Source organism: Botrytis fragariae (assembly GCF_013461495.1).
Source record: "Botrytis fragariae strain BVB16 chromosome Unknown tig00000161, whole genome shotgun sequence".
Taxonomy (NCBI): domain Eukaryota; kingdom Fungi; phylum Ascomycota; class Leotiomycetes; order Helotiales; family Sclerotiniaceae; genus Botrytis; species Botrytis fragariae.
In genome coordinates, this window is record NW_023500998.1 from 177650 (window position 1) to 200111 (window position 22462).

General features: G+C 43.0%; 7 protein-coding genes across 7 annotated transcripts; 5 read left to right on the plus strand and 2 right to left on the minus strand.

Annotated features, from left to right (window-relative positions):
- Positions 1-280: 280 nt before the first annotated feature.
- Positions 281-4817, plus strand: Bfra_009215 (putative udp-glucose:sterol glycosyltransferase protein; the record flags this gene model as incomplete). The annotated part of the gene is made up of 5 exons (XM_037339565.1): positions 281-974; positions 1025-1122; positions 1183-1626; positions 1676-4483; positions 4536-4817. The coding sequence occupies 5 exons, from the start codon at positions 281-283 to the stop codon at positions 4815-4817; spliced, it is 4326 nt and encodes a 1441-aa protein (XP_037189615.1).
- Positions 4818-7189: 2372 nt separating this feature from the next.
- Positions 7190-9961, plus strand: Bfra_009216 (putative fcp1-like phosphatase protein; the record flags this gene model as incomplete). The annotated part of the gene is made up of 5 exons (XM_037339566.1): positions 7190-8784; positions 8846-8914; positions 9026-9076; positions 9125-9284; positions 9338-9961. 5 exons carry the CDS (start codon positions 7190-7192, stop codon positions 9959-9961), a joined length of 2499 nt encoding a protein of 832 aa, XP_037189616.1.
- Positions 9962-11841: 1880 nt separating this feature from the next.
- Bfra_009217 (putative nadh-ubiquinone oxidoreductase protein) lies at positions 11842-12480 on the plus strand (the record flags this gene model as incomplete). Its single annotated transcript, XM_037339567.1, has 3 exons — positions 11842-11912; positions 12163-12315; positions 12429-12480. 3 exons carry the CDS (start codon positions 11842-11844, stop codon positions 12478-12480), a joined length of 276 nt encoding a protein of 91 aa, XP_037189617.1.
- Positions 12481-14108: 1628 nt separating this feature from the next.
- Bfra_009218 (putative cytidine deaminase protein) lies at positions 14109-14956 on the plus strand (the record flags this gene model as incomplete). The annotated part of the gene is made up of 4 exons (XM_037339568.1): positions 14109-14246; positions 14294-14466; positions 14691-14772; positions 14888-14956. The coding sequence occupies 4 exons, from the start codon at positions 14109-14111 to the stop codon at positions 14954-14956; spliced, it is 462 nt and encodes a 153-aa protein (XP_037189618.1).
- A 588-nt stretch (positions 14957-15544) lies between these two features.
- On the minus strand, positions 15545-16264 carry Bfra_009219 (putative ekda protein; the record flags this gene model as incomplete). The annotated part of the gene is made up of 3 exons (XM_037339569.1): positions 15545-15938; positions 15993-16050; positions 16102-16264. The coding sequence occupies 3 exons, from the start codon at positions 16262-16264 to the stop codon at positions 15686-15688; spliced, it is 474 nt and encodes a 157-aa protein (XP_037189619.1). The 3' UTR covers positions 15545-15685.
- Positions 16265-18616: 2352 nt separating this feature from the next.
- Positions 18617-19538, minus strand: Bfra_009220 (putative cytochrome p450 alkane hydroxylase protein; the record flags this gene model as incomplete). The annotated part of the gene is made up of 2 exons (XM_037339570.1): positions 18617-19044; positions 19274-19538. The coding sequence occupies 2 exons, from the start codon at positions 19536-19538 to the stop codon at positions 18617-18619; spliced, it is 693 nt and encodes a 230-aa protein (XP_037189620.1).
- A 2474-nt stretch (positions 19539-22012) lies between these two features.
- Positions 22013-22243, plus strand: Bfra_009221 (uncharacterized protein; the record flags this gene model as incomplete). The annotated part of the gene is made up of 2 exons (XM_037339571.1): positions 22013-22190; positions 22221-22243. 2 exons carry the CDS (start codon positions 22013-22015, stop codon positions 22241-22243), a joined length of 201 nt encoding a protein of 66 aa, XP_037189621.1.
- Between the last annotated feature and the right edge of the window lie 219 nt (positions 22244-22462).

Sequence of the window (22462 nt, forward strand, 5' to 3'; positions counted from 1 at the left end):
CACCTTTGAATTGTCTCTCTCTGCCTACTAATCAATCCCTTACTAACCCTGCTGAGTCCAAGAAGACCTGATGATCAACTTTATTTAATTACATGTGATTCAAACTCAAATCGCCTATCATTCAACTTTTAGGGTATAGCTTACTCTGAAGGAGCCTAAGCCACCCTTATCGATACCGCCTGAGATCTTAACGTCGTTGGATTCCTGACGATTTGTACAAACATCAAAACAACTCGAGTGGTTTGGTTTTCCATACCATCGACGAAAAGCTATTGCCAACATGGCTCCGGAAGATGAGTTGAAGAAGAGGGTCGCTAGAAAGTTGACGAAGAGAAGGAATGAAGGTCACCAAGCAACTTTGGAACTCCCTGAGCGCTTTCAAGACGGCGACGATGCGGATGACGATTATACTGCCCCGAATGCTATGAATCAATCTGTCTTTGGTATGATTACCGCAGCTGTTGGCCCAAAAGTTGATTTCAATGCCAGATTTGATGCGCAATCCAGCGACGAAGAAGATGATTCGAGGAAGCCAACACGACAGAGTTCCGAGTCGCACATAAATTATGACAGCATAGATCAAAAGGGAGGGAAATCGGAAAGGCATAGGAGGAAGTTCTCAGAGAGCAAGTTGATTCGATCATTCTCGCGACTAGGTTCTAAGTCCAAGTCTAAATCATCAAACACCGTCGTTCAAGGTAGCCGTAGCCGTACGCCGTCACCAGTACGCGATTCTCCTCAAGAATCTACCACACCTGATATAAAATCTCCACAACTCCAACCAAGAGACGCACCGGTCATGAGCAGAATGTTGGATGCCCAAGCTAAATTAGCTTTGCGACCCAGTTTCGACATGCCTCGAAGTTCAAAAGACCTTACAGAGATTGGTGAAGATGAGGAGACGCCATCGACGAGTTTAGCAAAGAAGCTGAGAGAGATCTACAAGTTCGAAACTGCCGAAGAAGTAATAGAAGGTAGGTTCTTTACTTTCCCGCATTGTGCAAGCGAATACTAATTATTGTAGAATATCCTTGCTGGCTAATGAAAAGTGTATTGGTCCAAGGCTATATGTACATCACATCTAAGCACATATGCTTCTATGCCTACTTACCAAAGAAATCTGTATGTTGTTGACCTTATATCTTGTGGATTTACCTTGTCAATTTGCTAACGTTCCTGTAGCATGAAGTTGTCAAATCAGGATATCTATCGAAATCGGGCCAACACAATCCAAAGTACAATAGATATTGGTTCCGGTTGAAGGGCGACGTTCTTTCATATTACACCAACCAAGCCGATTTGTATTTTCCAAGAGGCAATATTGACTTGAGATATGGAATTTCAGCAAGTATTACGGAAAAAGGGAAAGGGAAAGACTCTACACACTTCACCGTCGAGACACATCAAAGAAAATATCACTTCAATGCCGATAGTGCCCCTTCTGCAAAGGAATGGGTGAAAGCCTTACAGAAGATAATATTTCGGTCCCACAATGATGGCGACAGTGTCAAGATCTCGTTACCCATTGAGAATATTATCGACATCGAGGACAGTCAAATTGTCGATTTTGCCGACACCTGCAAGATACGCGTCATTGACAATGATGAGAGTTTTGCGATCGATGAGGTCAGTAATTTAGGATCCGAGTCAGTAAACCGCTAACGACCTTGTCTAGTATTTCTTTTCATTTTTTACCAACGGTCAGGAAGCTTTGAATGTACTCAAAATTCTTGTCGAAGATACAACTGCGCAGAAATTGGCACAGGACCTTTTGTCACCATCAACAGTGGACGATAGCCATAATAGCTCCAAGCGTACGTCGATCCACATGAGCCACAATAAAAAACCTCACGTTCCTCCCATTCAAACTACGGCACCAGCTTTAGAAGAGAATGTCCGAGCAACCTTATCGCCGTTACTTTCTCCGGGACCCGGTAGTCCTCGTGCTAGCACAGATATGAGTCGTTCAAGTTCAGATGTATTTCGTAGGAGTATAGATCTTAACAAGCACGGTCGACGTAGCATAGACATGAATCGATTTCAGACGAAAAGCCACAGAAGCACCAGTGCAAATAGCATCAGCACGAGACGTAGCCTCAGTACTAATCGCTTGAGTCGAGAGAAGGGTACATCTAAGGAAGGGTCTTCTGATTCATATGTCCATTCTCTGGATGAACCGGGGTCATATGAGGCTTTGCCATCAGCAAGTGATGAAAACCAAGCGTCTGCTAGTCAGATACTTCGAGGCAGCGATGTATTTTTATCACCCACTATACAACGCTCGCCTTCATCACGACTTGGCAACAACAAGGATGATTTTCAGAGTCCGGAATCTCGTCCTCTTACCTCTCCAAGAAGATCCGCCGACGTTTCCCCAACACGAACTTACCGACCCGAGAAACCCAAACATGCTGCCACCACAGGTTCCATGGGCGACTCAGACGCCAGGCAAGGAGCAATATCATCTGGCCCTTCATTACAAAGCATTGTCAAGGCTGGATCATATCCTTTGCAACGAGCTGCAGGTTTCGCCGGCTATCTGAATAGACACTCGAAGAAGATGAGCTCATTACTGGCAACTGAGTCTATGGGCTATGTAGAAAAGGTCTCAGGCATGTGGAAAGGGGGCAAGATGCACTATGAAGAATCCCATGGAATGCCACGTGATGACGAAATGTCTAACATGAAAAACGATGATGATAATCGCGATGGTGTTACACACGCAGAACGATTTCGCCAACACTTCGCCTTGCCTCCCGATGAGAAGCTCCATGCCGCATACTTTTGCTCTTGGCAGCGACTTGCTTTTCTATATGGCAAGATTTACCTCAGCGATAGATCTTTCTGTTATCGAAGTCTGATACCAACCATAAAGACTAAAATCATCATACCTTTGAAAGACATCGAAAACGTCGAAAAGGAGACATCATCTAGATTTGGATACTCGGGGCTTGTAGTCACTATCCGAGGACATGCGGAGATATTTTTCGAATTCGCTTTAGCTGAAGATCGAGATGACTGTTTAGTAACTCTTTTGCAGAATATAGAGACAATAAAGTATATGGACGAGTCTGGGCTCTTGACCATGGAGGAACGCGAAAGCGCAGAGGTGGCTAGTGCTGAAAATCAAGCTCTAATTCAGGCACGGCATGTGCTTCATTCTGAGAATGATGTCAGTGATATCGGTACTCCCAAGGTAGGCGATACTGGATCGCCGCCAATCCTGTTCGATGATCCAAGAGCTTCGATATTGAATTTCAAACCGACAGAGTCGCTGCGTATCACTTGCTTGACTATTGGTTCTCGTGGTGATGTTCAGCCTTACATTGCTCTGTGTAAGGGCCTGATGGCGGAAGGTCATAAGACGAAGATAGCTACTCACTTGGAGTTTAAAGACTGGGTTGAGTCACACAATATTGAATTTGCGCCAGTTGATGGCGATCCAGCCGAGTTGATGCGGATTTGTGTCGATAACGGAATGTTCACGGTCTCATTCTTGAAAGAAGCATCTTCGAAATTCCGGGGTTGGATAGACGATTTACTCAGCTCATCTTGGAAGGCCTGCCAGAATTCTGATGTCTTGATTGAAAGCCCCAGTGCAATGGGTGGAATTCATATCGCGGAAGCTCTTCGAATTCCATATTTCCGAGCTTTCACCATGCCATGGACAAGAACAAGAGCTTATCCTCACGCATTCGCTGTTCCTGAGCACAAATATGGTGGTGCTTATAACTACTTGTCATACATTTTGTTCGATAAGGTCTTTTGGACTGCCATTTCTGGACAGGTAAATCGTTGGAGACACAAAGAGCTAGGTTTGCAAGCCACGAATTTAGAGAAGATGCAACCCAACAAGGTTCCATTCTTGTATAATTTTAGCCCTTCGGTTGTGGTACCACCTCTTGATTATAGCGATTGGATTAGAGTCACTGGCTACTGGTTCTTGAATGAAAGTTCGAATTACACACCACCCAAAGATCTTACAGATTTCATTGCCAAGGCCCGCGCAGATGGCAAACGACTAGTATATGTCGGGTTTGGATCAATTGTTGTGCCAGATTCTGCAGCTTTGACTAGAATAGTGAGGGATTCTATCATTAAGGCCGATGTAAGATGCATTCTATCAAAGGGATGGTCAGACCGTTTGGATAAGAAAGGAGCCAACGATATTGAGGTACCACTCCCACCCGAGATATTCCAAATCAAATCAGCCCCTCACGACTGGCTCTTCTCTCAGATTGATGCGGCAGCCCATCATGGAGGCGCCGGTACTACGGGAGCTAGTTTACGAGCCGGCATTCCAACGATCATTAAGCCATTCTTCGGAGATCAATTCTTCTTTGGTCAGCGGGTTGAGGATCTAGGCGTGGGTATTTTGTTGAAGAAGCTTAACGAGAGTCTTTTTTCCAAAGCTCTTTGGGAGGCAGCGCACAGTAAGAGAATGATTACAAAGGCCAAAGTGCTGGGCGAACAGATTAGAAATGTATGTTATGATTCGTGTACAAGAAGACCAAGCAGTACTAACAACTTATCAGGAAAATGGCGTCGACACTGCTATTCAGTGTATATATCGAGATATGGAGTACGCAAAATCACTGATCAAGCTCAAGGATGGAAAGTCAGATGATGATGCCTTGGAAGATTCGGAAGAGAGTTGGACATTCATAGGGGATGACACCGACCCGGATTCCATGAAACGAATTCATGATTGGGATACAATGGCGCGTTCGGGAACTTTCAGCGATAGGAACGCGATGACTTGGTCGGGCTCGGATTTGGCATCTAGGGCGTTATCACCGGCCAGAAAGGCGGCTTGAAATTTCTTTCCAAGGGTAAACATAGTGTTAAGCGGGTCAGTAGGTTGGATCGAAAGGCATGGAACTGGGCTGGGTATGTAATGTTTTAAGTGAGCAAGGTGTTGGAGGCTAGTTGATAGGGTTTACGACAGTCTGCATATACGATGACTATGAAATAATGAAGGGTGTTGTTAGTGACAGGAATAGGAATGGGATATAATCTACTTAATTTGTATTTAACGGAGGAAAGTGCAAGATGAAGTGAGGAGGTTTGATTTTACATAAATATAGATAATGGACTACGATCAATGAACGAAGGATAATATAATTATGCTCTATATAGTTATGATTAATTGGTCATTTGTTTGATTTCTAGGCAGGGAAAAAGTCGGGCCCAATTCGCGGTAAAGGAGGGCCACCTTGATGGACTCCCGGTGAGCCGCAAATCGAAGCGTGCTAAAATAGCTCGTAGACGGATGTTACGGAAGAGCTGCTATTTCCGTAAGTCTAGAAGCTCTAACTAATTCTTCGCCGAGGTATCTCTTTCTTTGATGAAGAAAGGATGAGGCAGTATGAAGTGAAGAGGTAAAGGGGCAAAGAAAGCAAGATCCAACTAAAACCATTTAACACGTTCAAAGAATATACATATTTCATCGCATGGCTAGAAATTAAGGTTTGGGCAGGGATGAGATGCTCGATAAGCTGCAAACGGCCCTATCTTGTGATGATTGGATGGATAGATGGATGGATGGATGGATGGAGGGCCTTATTGTACCACCTCCGTTGTTCGTTTGGTTGTAACGGGTTTTGTGTAATGGTGGATGGGTGTTGAGGTGTATTTGCTAGGGGTATCAGTATCAGGTTGCGAGTGGAGTGAGTTGTGAGTGTAGGTGATGCACGAGAAGGCTGTGGGTACAAGGTGAGTGAGTAATAGAGGGAGATTGGAATGAGTAATAAATGAATGATTCACACTTATTATCTAGTATCTTTCTACTACCTATTAGGCATCTATATACTTTTTACATTTTTCAGTATATATATATATATATATACCCTCGAGGTTTCCGTATCAATCTTCACATTCACTTCACTACATTCAAAACTCCCTCCCGACCTAGTAGGACCTATTTGGACCACGGTCACGAGATCGGGTCTTATTGGATTGAGGTAGATGCCCACCCACCGGTATGCTAGGTAAGTGAGTGAAAGAAAACCCGGAGTGACGATGAATGATGATGATATTTCGATGATGTTCACATTCTCCTCATTCTTTCCCTCATCCATGTAATTTTTATAGTAGCATCTTTTATTCCGCTTCATGAACCAATCACTGTTCACTCACTCATCGAATAGACATCAAGAGCAAGGAACAAGCTGATCACACATATAAAAAGTCCCCTCCCTTCTCCTCCTTTGTCAGAAATTCACTTGTTTGGGTGTGTATCTTGACTTTAGCGGTAAAAAGTCATCTTGCCTGTTCCTCCCACCACCCTACACAGCCTTCTTGTGCTCTTTCCCTTCAGATTTAACATTTATTGATGCCTTGTCGCCTTGTCGCCTTGTCGCCTTGTTGCCTTATCTTAACACCGCAAAGACTCAGCCAAAATTAATGTACTCCCGCACCGAACCACAACCGCATCCCGTTCACACCCACCCTTTATAAGCTTCCACAGTAGTCGCGTTCGTGCGATTGATGTGAACATATAAAGTCAACAAACGATTCAACTTCAGAGCTCCAAAAACTACAATACCGCTTACTTTTCAATCCTTTAAATCCAATCTTCTCAATCGCAACAACTTCAAATCCTTTCGCAGATATCAGAAAGCTTCACATCGACAAGGGCACAATTCAAATAAACCCCCAAAGAATTCCTAATTGAACAAAAAAAGGTATATATTTAAAGATCGCAAAATCAAGAAACCCATCATTCATCCCCGCCCAATTCGGTGGTTACCTCAACCTTCTTTGTGGCTTGCAAGCTTGAATAAGGAAGAAGTGGTGTACATGGAATCTTACAATGCTGAACAATCCCACGCGATATTTATGAGAGCTTTCAAGGAGCTTAAATTGAATTCGTAGGTCTTTCAACAGCTTGTAGATATCTATTGTGTCTATCCTGGAAGCTTGCTTTAAGCTTCTGCGAATTGTCCTGGAATTGTATTGCGCTTTGCGACGGCCTTTCACAGGGTGCTGTGGCTTGCTTCTTGTCATATGCGATTTGCGATATGCGATTCAACTTCTCATCAAGCTTTCTTTCATCTGCGCGCGCATTCTACTCCTTTACCATTTCGAGCTCAGTTACTGACGATTCATCTTCCAACAAATAGAACCGACCCACCCGGGATCGCATGATCACACATCCAACGACAGCTTTGCGAAGGAGGATATCAAAATGGGAAAGACATTAAATTTGGGTCCGAATTTAAGGTACCCAATTACAATCACCAAGTTATTCAAGAAACATGGCGATCAGATTTCGAAACGGGACTCACTCCTCGAATATAAATATCATTGGAAGCTCATGGTTGGTGATCCATTGGGCGAACAATGGGAAGAAGAACAAACATCGTATGGGGCATGGGATAGCCCTTCTGACGGTACTATTGAGAAATGGTTAGTCAAAGAAGGTATGACAGTTGAGAGCGATGGACCTGTTGTCGATGTTGAAGAAAGTTGTTCGCATGCTGTCCAGTTTGCGGGACTTTGTGGGATGTGTGGAAAAGATATGACCGAGGTCTCTTGGGCCACCAGTACGCTCGATACAGACCGAGCTAGAATCAATATGATCCACGACCAAACACACCTCACAGTTAGTCTTGACGAGGCTTCGAAAGCAGAAGAAGAATTGCAACGGCGGCTACTTAAGAATCGAAAACTTTCGTTGGTGGTGGATCTGGATCAGACCATTATCCATGCTTGTATTGAACCTACTGTTGGAGAATGGCAACGCGATGTCAATTCACCAAATTACGAGGCCGTCAAAGATGTGCGATCCTTCCAACTCAATGACGATGGCCCTCGCGGTCTCGCATCCGGTTGTTGGTATTACATTAAAATGCGCCCTGGACTTGCGGAGTTTCTCGCAAAAGTCTCCGAAATGTATGAGCTACATGTTTATACTATGGGTACTCGAGCATACGCATTAAATATTGCAAAGATCGTCGACCCTGGAAAGAAATTATTTGGTGATCGTATCATCAGTCGAGACGAGAACGGCAACGTCACGGCAAAGAGTCTGGCTAGATTATTCCCTCAGAGCACGCATATGGTGGCAATTATTGATGATCGCGCAGACGTTTGGCCAATGAATCGTCCTAACCTTATCAAGGTTGTTCCTTATGATTTCTTCACTGGTATTGGGGATATTAATTCGAGTTTCCTACCGAAAAGAGAAGAGCTTCCTAAAATATCAACACCTAAAAAGAAACATCACTTAAAGCCGGAGACCAACACACTTGAGACGGTCGAAACACCTATTGGAGAAGTTGCAAAGCCTACAGAACCTGAAGGAGGCGAAACCAAATCTGCCGAAGAAACCAAGGAGGAACCAGCAACTGAGAAACCAATTCTACCGAAACTTAACACGTTAGACGATGACGCTTCGTTACTTGAACAAGCAGCGGAGCAAGAGAAATTCTTGGAGCAACAATTAAGGGATCGACCATTACTTCATAAACAAGAAGAACTTGACGAAGCCGACAAAAAACAGGAAGAAGCAGAAAAGTCGGTTGAGGATGGCACAGTTGAACATCACACGCATCGACACAGTGTTCTTAAAGATGACGACGTGGAACTGACTTATCTTCAACAACATCTTACGGATTTGCACAGAGCTTTCTATGAAGAATACGATAAAGCTTTGGTCAATGTCCCAGGTGGACGAGTTGCACAACTAAAACCTGGACATCAAAGAAAGGTTAACGTCAAGAATGAAGCTGCCGATCTCAAAGTGGTACCCAATATCGCAGTTGTGATGCCACGTCTCAAGTATGGATTACCCTCCCCAAAAGAGATGCCACCCAGGACGGTTTTGCTAACAACCCCTTAGGTCTCGAGTCTTAGATGGATGTGTAATAGTAATGTCGGGTTTAGTTCCGTTGGGAGTTGACCTTATGAGGTTAGTTGATACCACCCATGATTCTATTTCGCAAGAAACTTTATTGTGTATATTCTCTAGCGTATGGGGGTTAGAAAGGGTCAAGGGAAAATCCATGCTAATCAAACTCAGATCTGAAATTGCTCAGCAGATAGAAAGCTTCGGTGGCAAAATTCATAAAAAGTATGTACTATGATGATGTCTTGTAGATGATTCACTGACAAATTATAGGGTTTCAAAGAGAGTGACTCATGTCGTGGCTTCGTCACAGAAAACTCGTACACAAAAAGTTCGAGAAGCGGCAAAATATCCTCACATCAAGATAGTCACACAACAATGGTTGACTCATTCGATGAGCAAGTGGGAAAAGGAAGATGAATCAGAGTATTTGGTAGGTTGAACTCTCCATTATTTTCTTATGGGCAATATTAATATATCCATTAGGTGGAAATAAATCCAGCTGATAGGAGACAAAGTGGCGATTTGACTAATGTTCCATCTCCTGGTGAAGATAGTGAGGAATCTTCAGACTACACCGAGAGCTCAGATTTTGAAGATGACGATACAAAATCTGAGCTAGATGGAGAAGGTGTCATGCCGGATGAACCACGAGGTGACATCTCTCCAACGATGGATCTCAATTGGTCATCAATAGATGACGAATTAGCCGAATTCATGGGTGATGATGAATCCGGTACAGAAAGCGACACAAGTTTCACCAGTAATAACAGCAACAACAGTCGAACATCGCGTACAAGTTCACGAAGAGGACATAAACGAAGATTCGACGATGCGACGGATGAAGATGAAAGTGAAGAAGAAAGTACTATGGCAAAAAAGCAGCGAGTAGCTAATTCAAGAACAACGGGCCTGAAAACTGTAAAAACGCCAAACAGTACAACAGAATCGAGTCTTCTTACCCCGGGGGTAACGGGTGATGAAAATGACGAGGTTAATCAAGTTATGGCGGAGGAAAGTGACCATAGTTTTGAAGATGATCTGGAAGCCGAAATGCAGGCTGCTTTTGATCTGGAATTGGAGGAAGAAGCGGCTGCTGCTAGCGGTTGATTTTGCTATTTGCATTGCATTGCACCTTGGGTCGAACTTTATCAAGAGACCTTGCTGTTAGCATGAGGGAAGGAATTGCACTTACGAGGAAACGAGAACTCTTGTGTCTGCCATCATATCATTTTGAAGCGTGGTTCATTTATTGCTTTTAAGGTGTTTTGTGGATGGAATCTGGGAAATTGGGTGAATAGGAATGGCATGGTTGGGAATTGGGGTTGGGAGATCTGGAATTGGGATGGGGGTTTGGCGGGAAGGGACGGGATGGGATTGGTTTTGTGCATTAGTTGGGCGTTATTCGAAGATTGAAGAATTATTGAGTCTATGAGATTGAGATTGAGATGAGTTTTATGATGAGATGATTACGAGAGATTTGTATTTGAGGACGATGATGAGGATTGATGTATTATACTATACGTAGGTACTCGAGCATAGTAAAACCTTGATGTTTATTGGTTACGAACGCTCAGACCAAGTCAGTTGTGCAAGTGTGGATCTCGGGAGGGCTACAAACTACAAGCCTGTAATTCAAGGCATGAATAAATTAGAGCTTGATTGAGCGATAACATTCAATCTCGAGAGCATACCACACCACATTGAACATTACAAACAACTCAATTACGCCATATTCTGTATCCTATCTTGTGACTTCGCGACCACGGGATAGAAGAAAGGAGATTGAGAAAAAAACGTAATAGTTTGAGGGAAGAGAAATCAGCAAATATGCCTCAGGATATGCCGCCAAAGGGCGGGTATGAAGCCGTGCAGTATAAGGTGTGTGGTGGAATTTTCTTTTTCGTTTCTTTGATTTTGTGGTAGAGAATGAGGGGAACTGGGAAGGGAGGTTTGGGGATCAAAGATTGAGGAAAGGAAAGGGGGGGAGAGGAAATGGGGCATCGAGAAGCGGGGGAGATGGAGAGAGATGGATTGCAATGGGATGGGATTGATGATATGTTGTGCGGAAGAGGATGAGGTGGAAAAAGGAGGGGGTCGTTTAGCTGCAATGGAGAGGAACTGGAATGAGACGAGCATGACATTGGACACGATTACGACCACGACGAGGATGAGGACGAAACGAAAAGTAAATCGAAATTGAAAAAGAATACTGCCGGGATCGCGACTGCTATGTATTGGAATATTGTCAGGGGGAGTGCGGAGTAGAGTGCGGACTGAATTATGGATGGTGGTGTGTTGGGATGTGCTGCTGTGTTCGATAGATGATATTGGGGGTTGTGTATTGATCGTCGGGATTGGGGAGTGAGAGCTGGAGCTTGGGTGATGATAAATGAGGAGATTGGATGGGACGGTTTGGAATGGGAATGATTGAAAAATGATTGCAGGCGGAGAATGTGCGGTCAGGTACAATGGAGGGGTAGGCGTGATGGGTTTGTGGACTTTGGAGATTGGGGGTTAATGGAGGGGTAGAGAATTAATGTTCGATGTTTGATATCTGTCAATGGAAATGAGGTGCTGGGTGTGGTGCATAGGGAAGGAGGGAGAGTGGTAAAAGAAGAGGTGGTTTGATGGGATGGTATTAACCAAATAGTTGGCCTCCACGGCAGTGGCCCCCAGATGGCCAGCGGGGCGTCATTCATTATGAGACTGCGAGATTTTCAAACAACGATATACGACGATTGATCTCCACACGCATGTCACGCTACTTCTTTGTCCTCGTCCTCGTCCTCGTCCTCATCTTCCACGGATCCGATATAGATAGTCAGATGTTTACATAGTCAGATGAACGGAGGGGCAGAAGAGAAGAGATTTTGGGGTGGAAAAGAGAAAGAAAAAAAGCACTCAGAGTTCAAAAAAACAGCAAGCTAATGTTTTATGTTTGAAAATCATAGAGAAATCTTCCAGCACGCGGTTTCAGACCCTCGGTTATGCTTTTGGCTATGGCTGGAGTTATGACATATGGATTCTGGAAAGTAGGAAAGGGAATTCGGGAACAGAAGTATGTATTGTTTTCTTTTTATTTGTTTTGGGGTGTTGAGGATTGAGGGGGGATTTATGTCTAAGAGTATATCGGTGGAAGGTTTTACTCCTGAGGGTTTTGATGGAATCCATGATATATCTTGGGTGATTCAGAAATAACGTCTGGAGAGCCTGGATATCACGTTGAATTACACATTCAAATATCAGGACACCTTTTTTTTCCTCGCTAGACGATTCGAATGGATAATCCACTAACAAATAGTAAACAGTGAACTTGCCCGTGAAAAAATGTGGTCTAGAATCCATTTGATTCCACTTTTGACAGCGGAAACCGATCGTGACCTTGTCAGAAGACATTGGGCAGATTTGAAGAGAGAAAAGGAATTGTTGGGTAGCGAGACTAGTCCATATAACAGTGATAGGTATGTTGTTCTGTTTATTTGCTTAGGAAGAGGGCTAGGGATAAAAAGGAATAGAGAAGGAAAAGGGCAAGTGAAAGAGTAAGAGAATTATGCTAATAAATTTGACATTATAGATACGTCAGACCTACATACGCAGTAACTCCTATTCAAGTCACCAAGGATTAAATTGGTGCAAAGAATGTTTGGGATGTTGAGATCTTGGAGGCGGGGAATTTTGTGAGGCAGTGGGCTGAGATGGACTGAGCGGAGCTATTGCTTCAGTTTCTGTCCTGTCTTCGGTCTACGGTCAACGTTATGGGAATACAGTGCATTAGGATAGTGCGAATGGGGAATGTAGATAGGTGATTTATTGAAATGAGAATAGTGGATGGAAGAAGTGGCAGAGAAGAGTAAAATGAAAATGATATTTGAAAGTAAAAATAAAACTAAAATGTTGATTTTGCTCGCTTATGATTGTTATTAGTATGTAGTTACTAGTAGGATTTTGAAAATTGAAGAAGGGGAAAGGAGATGCAGGGAAGAATCTGAAAAGCTTCTATATCATATCATGACGATGAATGGGTTTTGAATTGGGATTAGATTGTAAGATCTGAGAGTTGCGGGGATAGACTTAGGGGGTGGTGAGGATATGATGGGATGGGATGGGATGGGATGGGATGGTGGTATCTGAAGGGATAGAGAGGAAATGGAATGTAGAGATTCCGTGTTGGTTTGAAGGTTTGTGATTGGATTTGGGTTTGCTTGCTTGGGTTTGGTGTTGATGTTGAGTTATAGAGGAGGAAGGGGGAAGGAAGAGGCGTTGCTCTTGGGGTTGATGGGAGTAGATGGGCGTAGATGAGATGGTGAGTTTGTGAGTTTGTTAGTGAAACTCGGTGTTCTATATGTCGGGAGGGGATGGATTGAGATCCACAGTGTATAGTGGAACGAATGGATAAATCAATGAGGAGGGGAAGGGAAGAGAGAGGAGGGATACACAGTAGATAGTGGAATACGAGAGTGGGAGGAAAATGATGATATGCCCCCCGACCTATTTTAGAGCTTGTTAAGCCATGAAGCTATGAAGTTATGTAGACCTGTACTATCTTTATATGACATGACTTACCATCTAGTTGCTCTCATCCCCTCCTCCCCTCTCTCTTCCCCTTCCTATCTTTTGTGACAGTGGTGTAAATTTATGAGGAATGGGCAAGGACAAATGAGATGAACACGCTTGTAAAATACCTTTTGTACTCGTAGAATCTTTGACCTCTCGAGAATAGTGGCCCTCTTTGGGTTATCTATCGACAAAGTGAATCTTAAGTTTGAACACTCTTGTAATCAGGAAATTTAGTTGATCATCCCAGAGTTTGGTCAGAAGGGAAACTATCAGAAGTGTATCTCACATGCTAACACAACCCAGTATCGATCCTAGGTATATCTGTGATCGAATTGGAGGGGTAGCGGGGTTCTTTTTGTGTCTGGGAGCAAGTCTGTAATATTACGAATAAATTTGAAGGACAATAGATTCAAGAGGAGAATTCTATAGTTGATGTAATGATGTGAATTAGATACTTTTGAATTTAATAGATACATCTTATATATAATTGTGTATCTATTGGCGTGAATTAAACGTTAGGTAATAGAGCGGGGGAGCTTAAACACCTTCCCTTTATCGTTATCATTACATATCGCGAAATGACCTCACAATATATATCCATATCTATCTCTACTCACAACTCAACTTTCATTTCAACGTGTTAACATCCTCCCTTCCTTCCACACCTCTCACAGCAAAACACACACAAACTCACAAAATGGCCTTCCCCGAACCAAAACTACTCCGCGGCAACGACCCATCCGACGTATCCTTCGCCAGCGAAACCTACTCCCTAACCAGCGAACAAATCCACACCCTCCAATCGCGTAGCGCATCCGCGAAATCCACCGCTACTGTCCGTATTCGAATTTCCGCGTCGGGTCTACGATTCTCACAAACGAGGGAGCATATATCGATGGCGCGAATGTAGAAAATGCAGCGTATCCGGTGGGAACCTGTGCGGAGAGAGTTGCGTTTGGGAAGGCGATTACGGAGGGGCAGAGAGGGTTTCGGGCGATTGGGGTGGCGACGGATATTAGTCCGCCGGCGAGTCCGTGTGGGATGTGTAGACAGTTGTGAGTGTGCTTGGTTTTTGTTTGCGTTTTTGGGTTTGGTTTTGGATGTTGAGAGGTGTGGATATGGATGGGGGTTGGGAAATGGGGAGGGATGTAGGGATGGGATGATGGGATGGGATGATGGGAGCTGGAGGCTCAGAGCTCAGAGCTGGGAATTAGGAATTTTGGGCTTGATGAGAGATACTGGATTAAGAGAAACTGCTAACATTTGTGGGAAAATATAGTATCCGTGAATTCTGCGAGCTGGATATGCCAATTTTTATGTTTGACAAGAATGGGGATTTTATGGTTGCGAGGTTAGGAGAGGTATGTGCTACTTTTGTTTATCCGACTCACTCCCTCCTAATACACGCTTTTACTGGAGATTGTATCTGTGATCAAAAAGTACGTTTGATATACTAATGCGATTCGGTACATCTAGCTCCTACCATTATCTTTTGGACCAGAAGCACTACCACCGAGGGAAAAATTGGCTGAGATTGAGAGGTGATTTGATGAAATGACAATGAAGGGTAAAATAATTGAGATATGATAAGGTTGGGAGATGCATGAAGTGAATGCAAGTACTAGTTGTACATATACCGTGATCATCATTTTGGTTATGAAATATCATGAAATCATAAGCAAGTAAAGTAGAGGTTTTGGAAAGGAAAACGGCTGGCCAGGTTGCATTATGATGTTAGCATTCGCGAGTATTCATTTACAAATTACTTCGCCGCCCCAATTGTTTTGTACTTGACTCGATAGTCTTCTTTTAAGTATACTGTTTTTTTTGACCTTTTGCACACGTTTACTCTATGCTACTTGGTGCGAGAAGTCTTGAATCATTGAGCCAAGGATATCTCTGGAATCTGAAATACATTGTATATGATATGCAAGGTCATTTAAGTATTTAGGGACTTGACTTTGCCTATCCAGCTATTTCGTGCGTTTAGAGACCTTTCGAAGCTGAAATACTTACACACTTGGTTCGTGATCTCAATTTGTTAAATAATCTTTTTTTTTCATTTGTATTTATATCGGAATTGACATTCAAAATTCAGAGTCACAATCTAAAGTCTTCGAAAAGGCCATTATTGTTGGGTTATGTTGCTATATTCATTCAATCTGCCATATAGCTAAGTTACTGTGATGAACCATTTCTTTCAATAGTAGGTGTGACACTACTGGGCTCTCATTCCATCAGAGGAAGCGAAAACCTGCCACCAGTAGTCTACAATTAGTAGATGTAGATGGTTTTCCCTGGTACAGCAAGGAAAGACTCAATTACTGTCCCAGCAGTCTTGCTTCTAGCGACTCTGGCGATTTGATTCTCGGCCCGGTAATTCCAGGTGTCGGTTCCTCCATTGGCTGTAAGAGGATACCAGACCTCGCTTCCGCCCTTTTGGAAGTCGTTTCCGTCATATGTGACACTGACATAAACGTCAGCGGTGGAGTTGTTGGTTATTGTAATGGTGTTGGCACCCATTTTTCTATGGAGATGTTAGTAAGGTTTAGTAGTCGATGTGTGATTTATCGCAGCTTACTTGGAGGTAGTTGATGAGGACTCGTTTGAAATTGGTTGGGAAGATCGAAAGTTGATAACTAGACCTTGGATGTCAGTTAAGATATCGGTCCAAGAAGGAAAGATCTTACCTAGCAGTGGAAGTTGCGGAGGATTTGTAGAGTGGTGTTTGTTTGAAGATGGTTTGAGTTTGAGTTTAGAGAATTGGATTTGATCGGAGGGATTCTGGCGTTTATATAGCTCTGGATGGGTAAGACGATGGGTTGGAAAAATCGTGATATGACGCTTCAACATTGTACCAAGTGGCAGTCGGCATTTCTGCACCGTTGGGGTAGATGACAGGCCACACTAGACACCTCTATCAGCCAGCCATGAAGACATCTGCGAAGTTGCAGATCGAAAACTCTGCATGTCAATGAAACCCTCAGTTCAACCCCACGTACTGCAAACCACCCATTTCGCCACGTTTTTACTCAAAGGAAATATGATTTTGGCATCGTGCAGTAGTACTCTCCGGGGATCTTTCTTCTAGATTGTATCATTCTGTTAAATGACTCGCGATCTATCTTCAGCTACATTGCGATATCAAAGCTGATATGCAATGCTAATAATGCATGTAACGTGATTGACATGGTGACACTAATGCAAGTGGCTATATGCGGATCCGTCAAAAACTTTCCCCGCACGCTACTACTCTGTTCTAGAAGACCACTGAAACGTTTCGGGCAATTCTGCCCTATCGCTGCTCATTCATGAAACATTATGTTCTTCATTCTGGTATGATCGTTATGACTCGCGAGTACCTGCATACTACCCTATTTATCCTGTTAAGCTGCCGCTGCTCTGATCTTGGCTTATACGATATATATCATGTAGCTACCTTTCAGCTATTGCACAAATGCCACGACTTACTTTATTAGTACCACTCTAGACTACGATAGTTGTTGGCGCCAGTTAGAGTTTGCATCGCTGGCTATTCCCCTGTTTGTAACTGAGTAATTGATTGCATGAAGGTGACTACCCCTCTTTATTGATGTCACAAACCTGCGTCGTTTCTTATTCATAAGTAACATTGCTATCATATCACGAGTTTCGTGGTTTCGATGATGACATGATAGCTATCTCTATCGTAGTTGCGTGAGCAACGATGGAGTTGCGGATCTACACGAGGGGGTAACGACGCGGGAAACCAACCCCCCTAATAAACTCTTTCGCTTTGTAAAATTTTCCCAAATCCATATACTGATACTAATTGAGGCTGCAATGAAACTCTCATCTCGCTCCATGTAGTCCTTGAGACTTGATACTTCGTTGAAGGTCTTACGTACTTGGTAGTTCGTTTCTTTATTCGAAATTCGTATGTGTTTCTCAATGAATGCAAGTATTGCCACGTAATGGGCGTTACATGTGGTATCTAGAGGTTCAGAATCAAGGCAGTATCCTGCAGCGATAGTTAGTTCCGGAATAGTAACTCCCATAGCTGAGATTATGATATTATCGAGTTAGACGATGTCAGCACGATCTTTGAGTGGCTCTAGCGAAGGAAGATTTAGACGGGCGACGTCATCATTATTTGAAGGAAAGGGAATGGAACAAATGCATGACTTAGTCTTCGGGATGAGCCTATATGACGATCGCTGAACCTTGTCATCGTGTTGGAGAATTCGCAATCGACATCAGAACTTAGAGGAAGCGATAAGACATGCTGCTTAGCCTGCAGTAACGATATGGATCAGGCGCCGGGAAGGGGTTCAGAGAGAAATAAGAAAATAGGAATGACTTGTGAAAACGAAAGAAGTGACACCAATCCTTCCCTTGGAGAAAAATCGGTTATACATACTCTGCATCGATTTTAGTCTTCCTAAACAATGGGTATGGATATGAGATGAGAGTCTCCAGGACATCTTTGACAAAGCTGTTCTTGATTAGAAGAGGAGTTGAGGAGAACACCCTTGGGACCTCAACCCAGATGCAATTATAGATATCTGCTTCATATCAAAGTAGTAACACACTTTAAGTATCTGCTTCATGACAGTTTTTCTTTGTGCTGTTGCCATTCATTGTGTTTGTCACAGGTGCTGATGTGATTAAGGGGATATCGCGGGCTATGAAGCTAACTGCTACAATAAAGCTAAAGTGTACGACGAAGCTAAGTGGCGCGATCACTAACCCAAGAAGTTTAGCTCAATGAACCGCGCCACGAAGCTAACCGTGGCGGGTTAATTTATCGGAACTTAATTGGTCCATGTATTGGGCTAAACCATGACACGAATCAAGTCTACGAGCTTGTGTTGTGATAGAATGACTGTTTATACTGAATGGTTTTGTTTGAAGAGTGTGGTGAGTAACTGCCTGAACATTTACTTTGGTTCCTGGATTGACATGTTATATAAATGTCGATTCGGCTGACTGGGGCAACAGTGTTGTTGTGTTGTAGCCGATGTACTCTCACCAATGAGGGTGGAAAGCAGCGAGATTGGTGATGGTAGGGTGCAAGAAAACAATTCCTCTCGGTAGATTGATTATGTTGTTGAAGCACCAAAGAAGTATATCTGAAGTCTTCTCCGTTTATTATCCAAGACTTTGGAGAAGATAGATGGTACGATGATTAAATTGACAAAAGTTCTACCAATTAAGTAAAGCGATTCATGCTGGGGTACATACAACTTTACATCCATTCACATTCTTAGCCGTCAACTTCCACTCGCCCTCCCAGTCTCTATTGTCACGACTCTTCAATCCCTTATACACCTGTGCAATCTTCGCCACCGTATACGCCGCCTCTACCAGCGCTTTTTGTGGACCGACACAAGCCCGTGGTCCGCCACCAAATGGCATGTATTTCCAGGGAGTTGGTTTGCAATTGACGGAATCCCATCGATCTGGTTTGAAGGATTCAACATCGCTTCCGAAAACTTTCTCGTCACGATGTAAAGCATACTGGTTTGTATATATCGTTGTACCTGTAGGTGCGAAGATTGGAGATTCTCCGTTTGTACCTCCACCTTTTGGTAGTATTGTATCGCGGAGAGCAATGTGGTTCATGGTTGGGAATACGGGGTATATGCGAAGAGCTATAGAGTTGATTCATTAGCACGTACTTTTTATTTTAGAATCTCGTAGGACGTTTCAACTTACATTCACGCAGAATGTTTTGGAGGAAAACGTGATCTCGTAGTAGATCAAACAATTGAGAAGACGCCCCGAGGTCCAAATCATGTACCTCGTCTCGAAGCCTCTTATGAAGATCCGGATCACGCGAAAGAAGGTGTAATGTGTTGCTGATTAAAACTTATGTGGTACCTTGCGCTGCCATCATTCCCTGGATAACATTCTGACGAATCTCTATGCGATCATCAGTCTGCTTAGCCAGACCTTCTAGAAGACTCTTTTGCATTGGCACATTTGAATTGCCCTTGTAGGTAGACTCTTCCAGTGTCTTTTCTGACGCTTTATCAACGAATGTATCGATATATTTGTACACTTGCTTGTGAGCAAAAGTTGTGAGTGATTTTGGAATCATAAATTTGAAAGGACCTATCATAAATGAGAGTCCCATTCCGATCATGATGCGTTGAAAGCTTTAATAAACTCTGTTGCTTTCTTCGTTCCATCTTCATTATTGGAATTTGGGGAAATAACTACCAGAAATTTCAAGGATGTTTCTAAATACTAGTATCATTAGTATTTCTTCAAATAGCATCTCTTTGGAAATGCAACACTTACGAGATTTGCTAACTAAGGTTGTAAATCAGCAGTATTACAGCCATCATCTGGAATATTTCGAAGAAACTGTTCAAAAGCTACTTTGTATGAAGATAGATCCCAGATATTTTACTTGCCGAAAGTTGGACGTAGGAGAGCTCTAGCTTTTTGCCATGTATCCATCTATAGTGATGAAACCACGACCACAAAAAGGCCCCATGACAGATAGTCTCGATGGCTCATATCCCCAATCATCATGATTTGTAGAATAGACTGCTTGGATGTTTTCCGTATCTATACTTCTCAATGAGGAAGTACCAAAGTTGATGACTTCAAATGTCTTTCCATATTTTTTGTGGAGATTTGCAGAGTAAGTGATGGTCTGATGGCGTAGAGATTGTTGAATCTCTTGCAGTTTCAGGTCAATTCCAAATATTGGATCGAGGTGGGGATAAGTGAACGGAATATCACAGTTGTATTGTCGTGCGGTTTTGGTTCTTGCAATTTGTCGGTTGGTAATGGCATACAGTAGAAGAGCCGAAGCCCCCACAAATATGGATAGAATGATGTGAAACATTGCAGAGAATGGATTACGACAATGACGACGGCGATGGCGACGATGATATTTATTGTCGTCAGAGGAATGAAAAGTAACTCAGTCTCTGATCGAATTCCATTTAAAGTTTTCTACTTGTAGATAGCCAATCGTACTAATTTAACATCTCATGCAGTTGGTATTTGCATGTTGGTGGCACAATCACGATAGTCACCTTTCAATTCTCGACTGCTGAGTGATCATCACAAAATCTTCACAGTCCATCCGCGATATCAGCAACGTAGTTTTGTTTTCATTGAATTATCTATCTTGCCACATACAAAAACCAGACTACAGTGTATGTCTGTTGCTGTGAGCGGTGACAAATAATGGGGCTCCTTTTTATCTTCCTCGCAGTACGTTACTTCGTATATTCTCTCTCATATTATCAATCGAACAGATAACACGCTTTTCTAGCCCGAGTGCTTGTATTAATATTTTGAGAAATAGCCATATCATCGCGCGTCTTTTGGGAAATTTGCGTAAAACCGTCGCCGGCTCCTCAACTTCCATTGATTACAAGGATCAGAGTTGCTTGACGCCAGCTACTCTCCTAAATCAATAGCATCGTTCTGAAAGGACATATTCAACTTACTAGCACGGGAGAAAGTCACTAGCGCAAACAAGTTCCTGAAAAATAGCCGTCTCAGATCCTAAAATGAACACCTCACCGTAGCCGATTTTGAAAGTAGACTCCCGAGCCTTGATAAATTAGCACAGGCACCTCGCATATCGGTCCGAAAATAAGAGGAAATGTATGAGGTTGTCGCAAATCCTCTCCCGCCAACTACAGCGTCACACAGAAATAACAAGATGCTAACCCCTTACTCTCCTCGAATCTTTACACATTGTGTCTTCGAAGTTCCGTCCTAAATTCTAGATTCCATTCCAATTTTCAAAGACCACTCGGTCTCCAAGCTTCATAACTCTCACATAAAACCTTTACACGTGCCTCGAATGATGTTCGATACTTCAAGCACAACTCAATCTTACATAAGACCTCGTATGAGACCTGACATAAGACTAAGACCTTACATGACATGCCATAATCAGACATACATCACTGCACACTTGACATCTTTCACAGCACCCAGAATACCCAGATTTCCTGCACCTCCTCTTGCCCGCCTACATCATTGTCACATTCAGACTCACGCACAACCCCCCCCAAAAAGATCAACTCGCATAAGAATCCATCTGTAACGCAAAGCGCTACACAACGTAACACAGAATATAAGACTCGACCAATCCGACTCAACGGATAGTTGCGCCCAGTCCGCATAAAACATGCGTAGAAGCGCGATAAACGGGTTTGGACATTTTGACGGGTGTCACTGTACACTTAATGCAATGCTCCTTGGAGTGAAGTGAATGTAACACTGTAGATGGATTGGAGATTAGATTGCAGGAAGATAGATAGAGAGGATAGGGCAATGAAATATTGGAATTTAAGACATTCGTAATTTTTGCAACGTTTTTGTGACATAGTGGATATAAACTTGGCCTTCTGGTGGTAGGCGAACGGAAATCGGCATTAATTTTTGATCATATGTAAAATCCTGATTGCAAACGATTGACCAAAGTCAAAATATATAGGTCTAACGAAAAAGGTTTCGTCAAAACAAATGAACCAGTTGGAAAGGACAAGATATCGTGTTTGATATCATGACATACCTAAGTCGATACCCCGCAAAAGCTTGTTTGCGGGGTTTCCAGGTTGGTAACTTGTTGCAGATCTGGACATGGATAAAGATAACGTTGGATGCCTCGTATGGCCTGTGTGCGCGGCGCCCCACAAAGCTTGTGTTTCCCAAGAACCCTGGTGCCGTTTGTTATATGACATTCGTCTCTCCTCTCACCCCTGCCAATGCCCATTTCACATGGCTTCATGCATATACGGTAGATGGCTCGCTGCCGTTGGTAATTTGCAATCTATCCAGTGACAACTAGGGAAGGGAATTGGCTTTTGTTGATGGGCCAATCAGTGTGTATTTTTCTTGCAATGAACCGTTAGATATGTCTGTGATATCCAAAACAGACAAAGTGCTTCCATACATGCGATTTGCGATCATGTAACGTCATACTGGTAATGTATCTCGTGGCTCAATTAAGATATTCACATTTTGGATACCCTATGAAAACCCGTTAGGATATCTCCACATAAGTATGATTCTTATTATGTGGGCGATTGT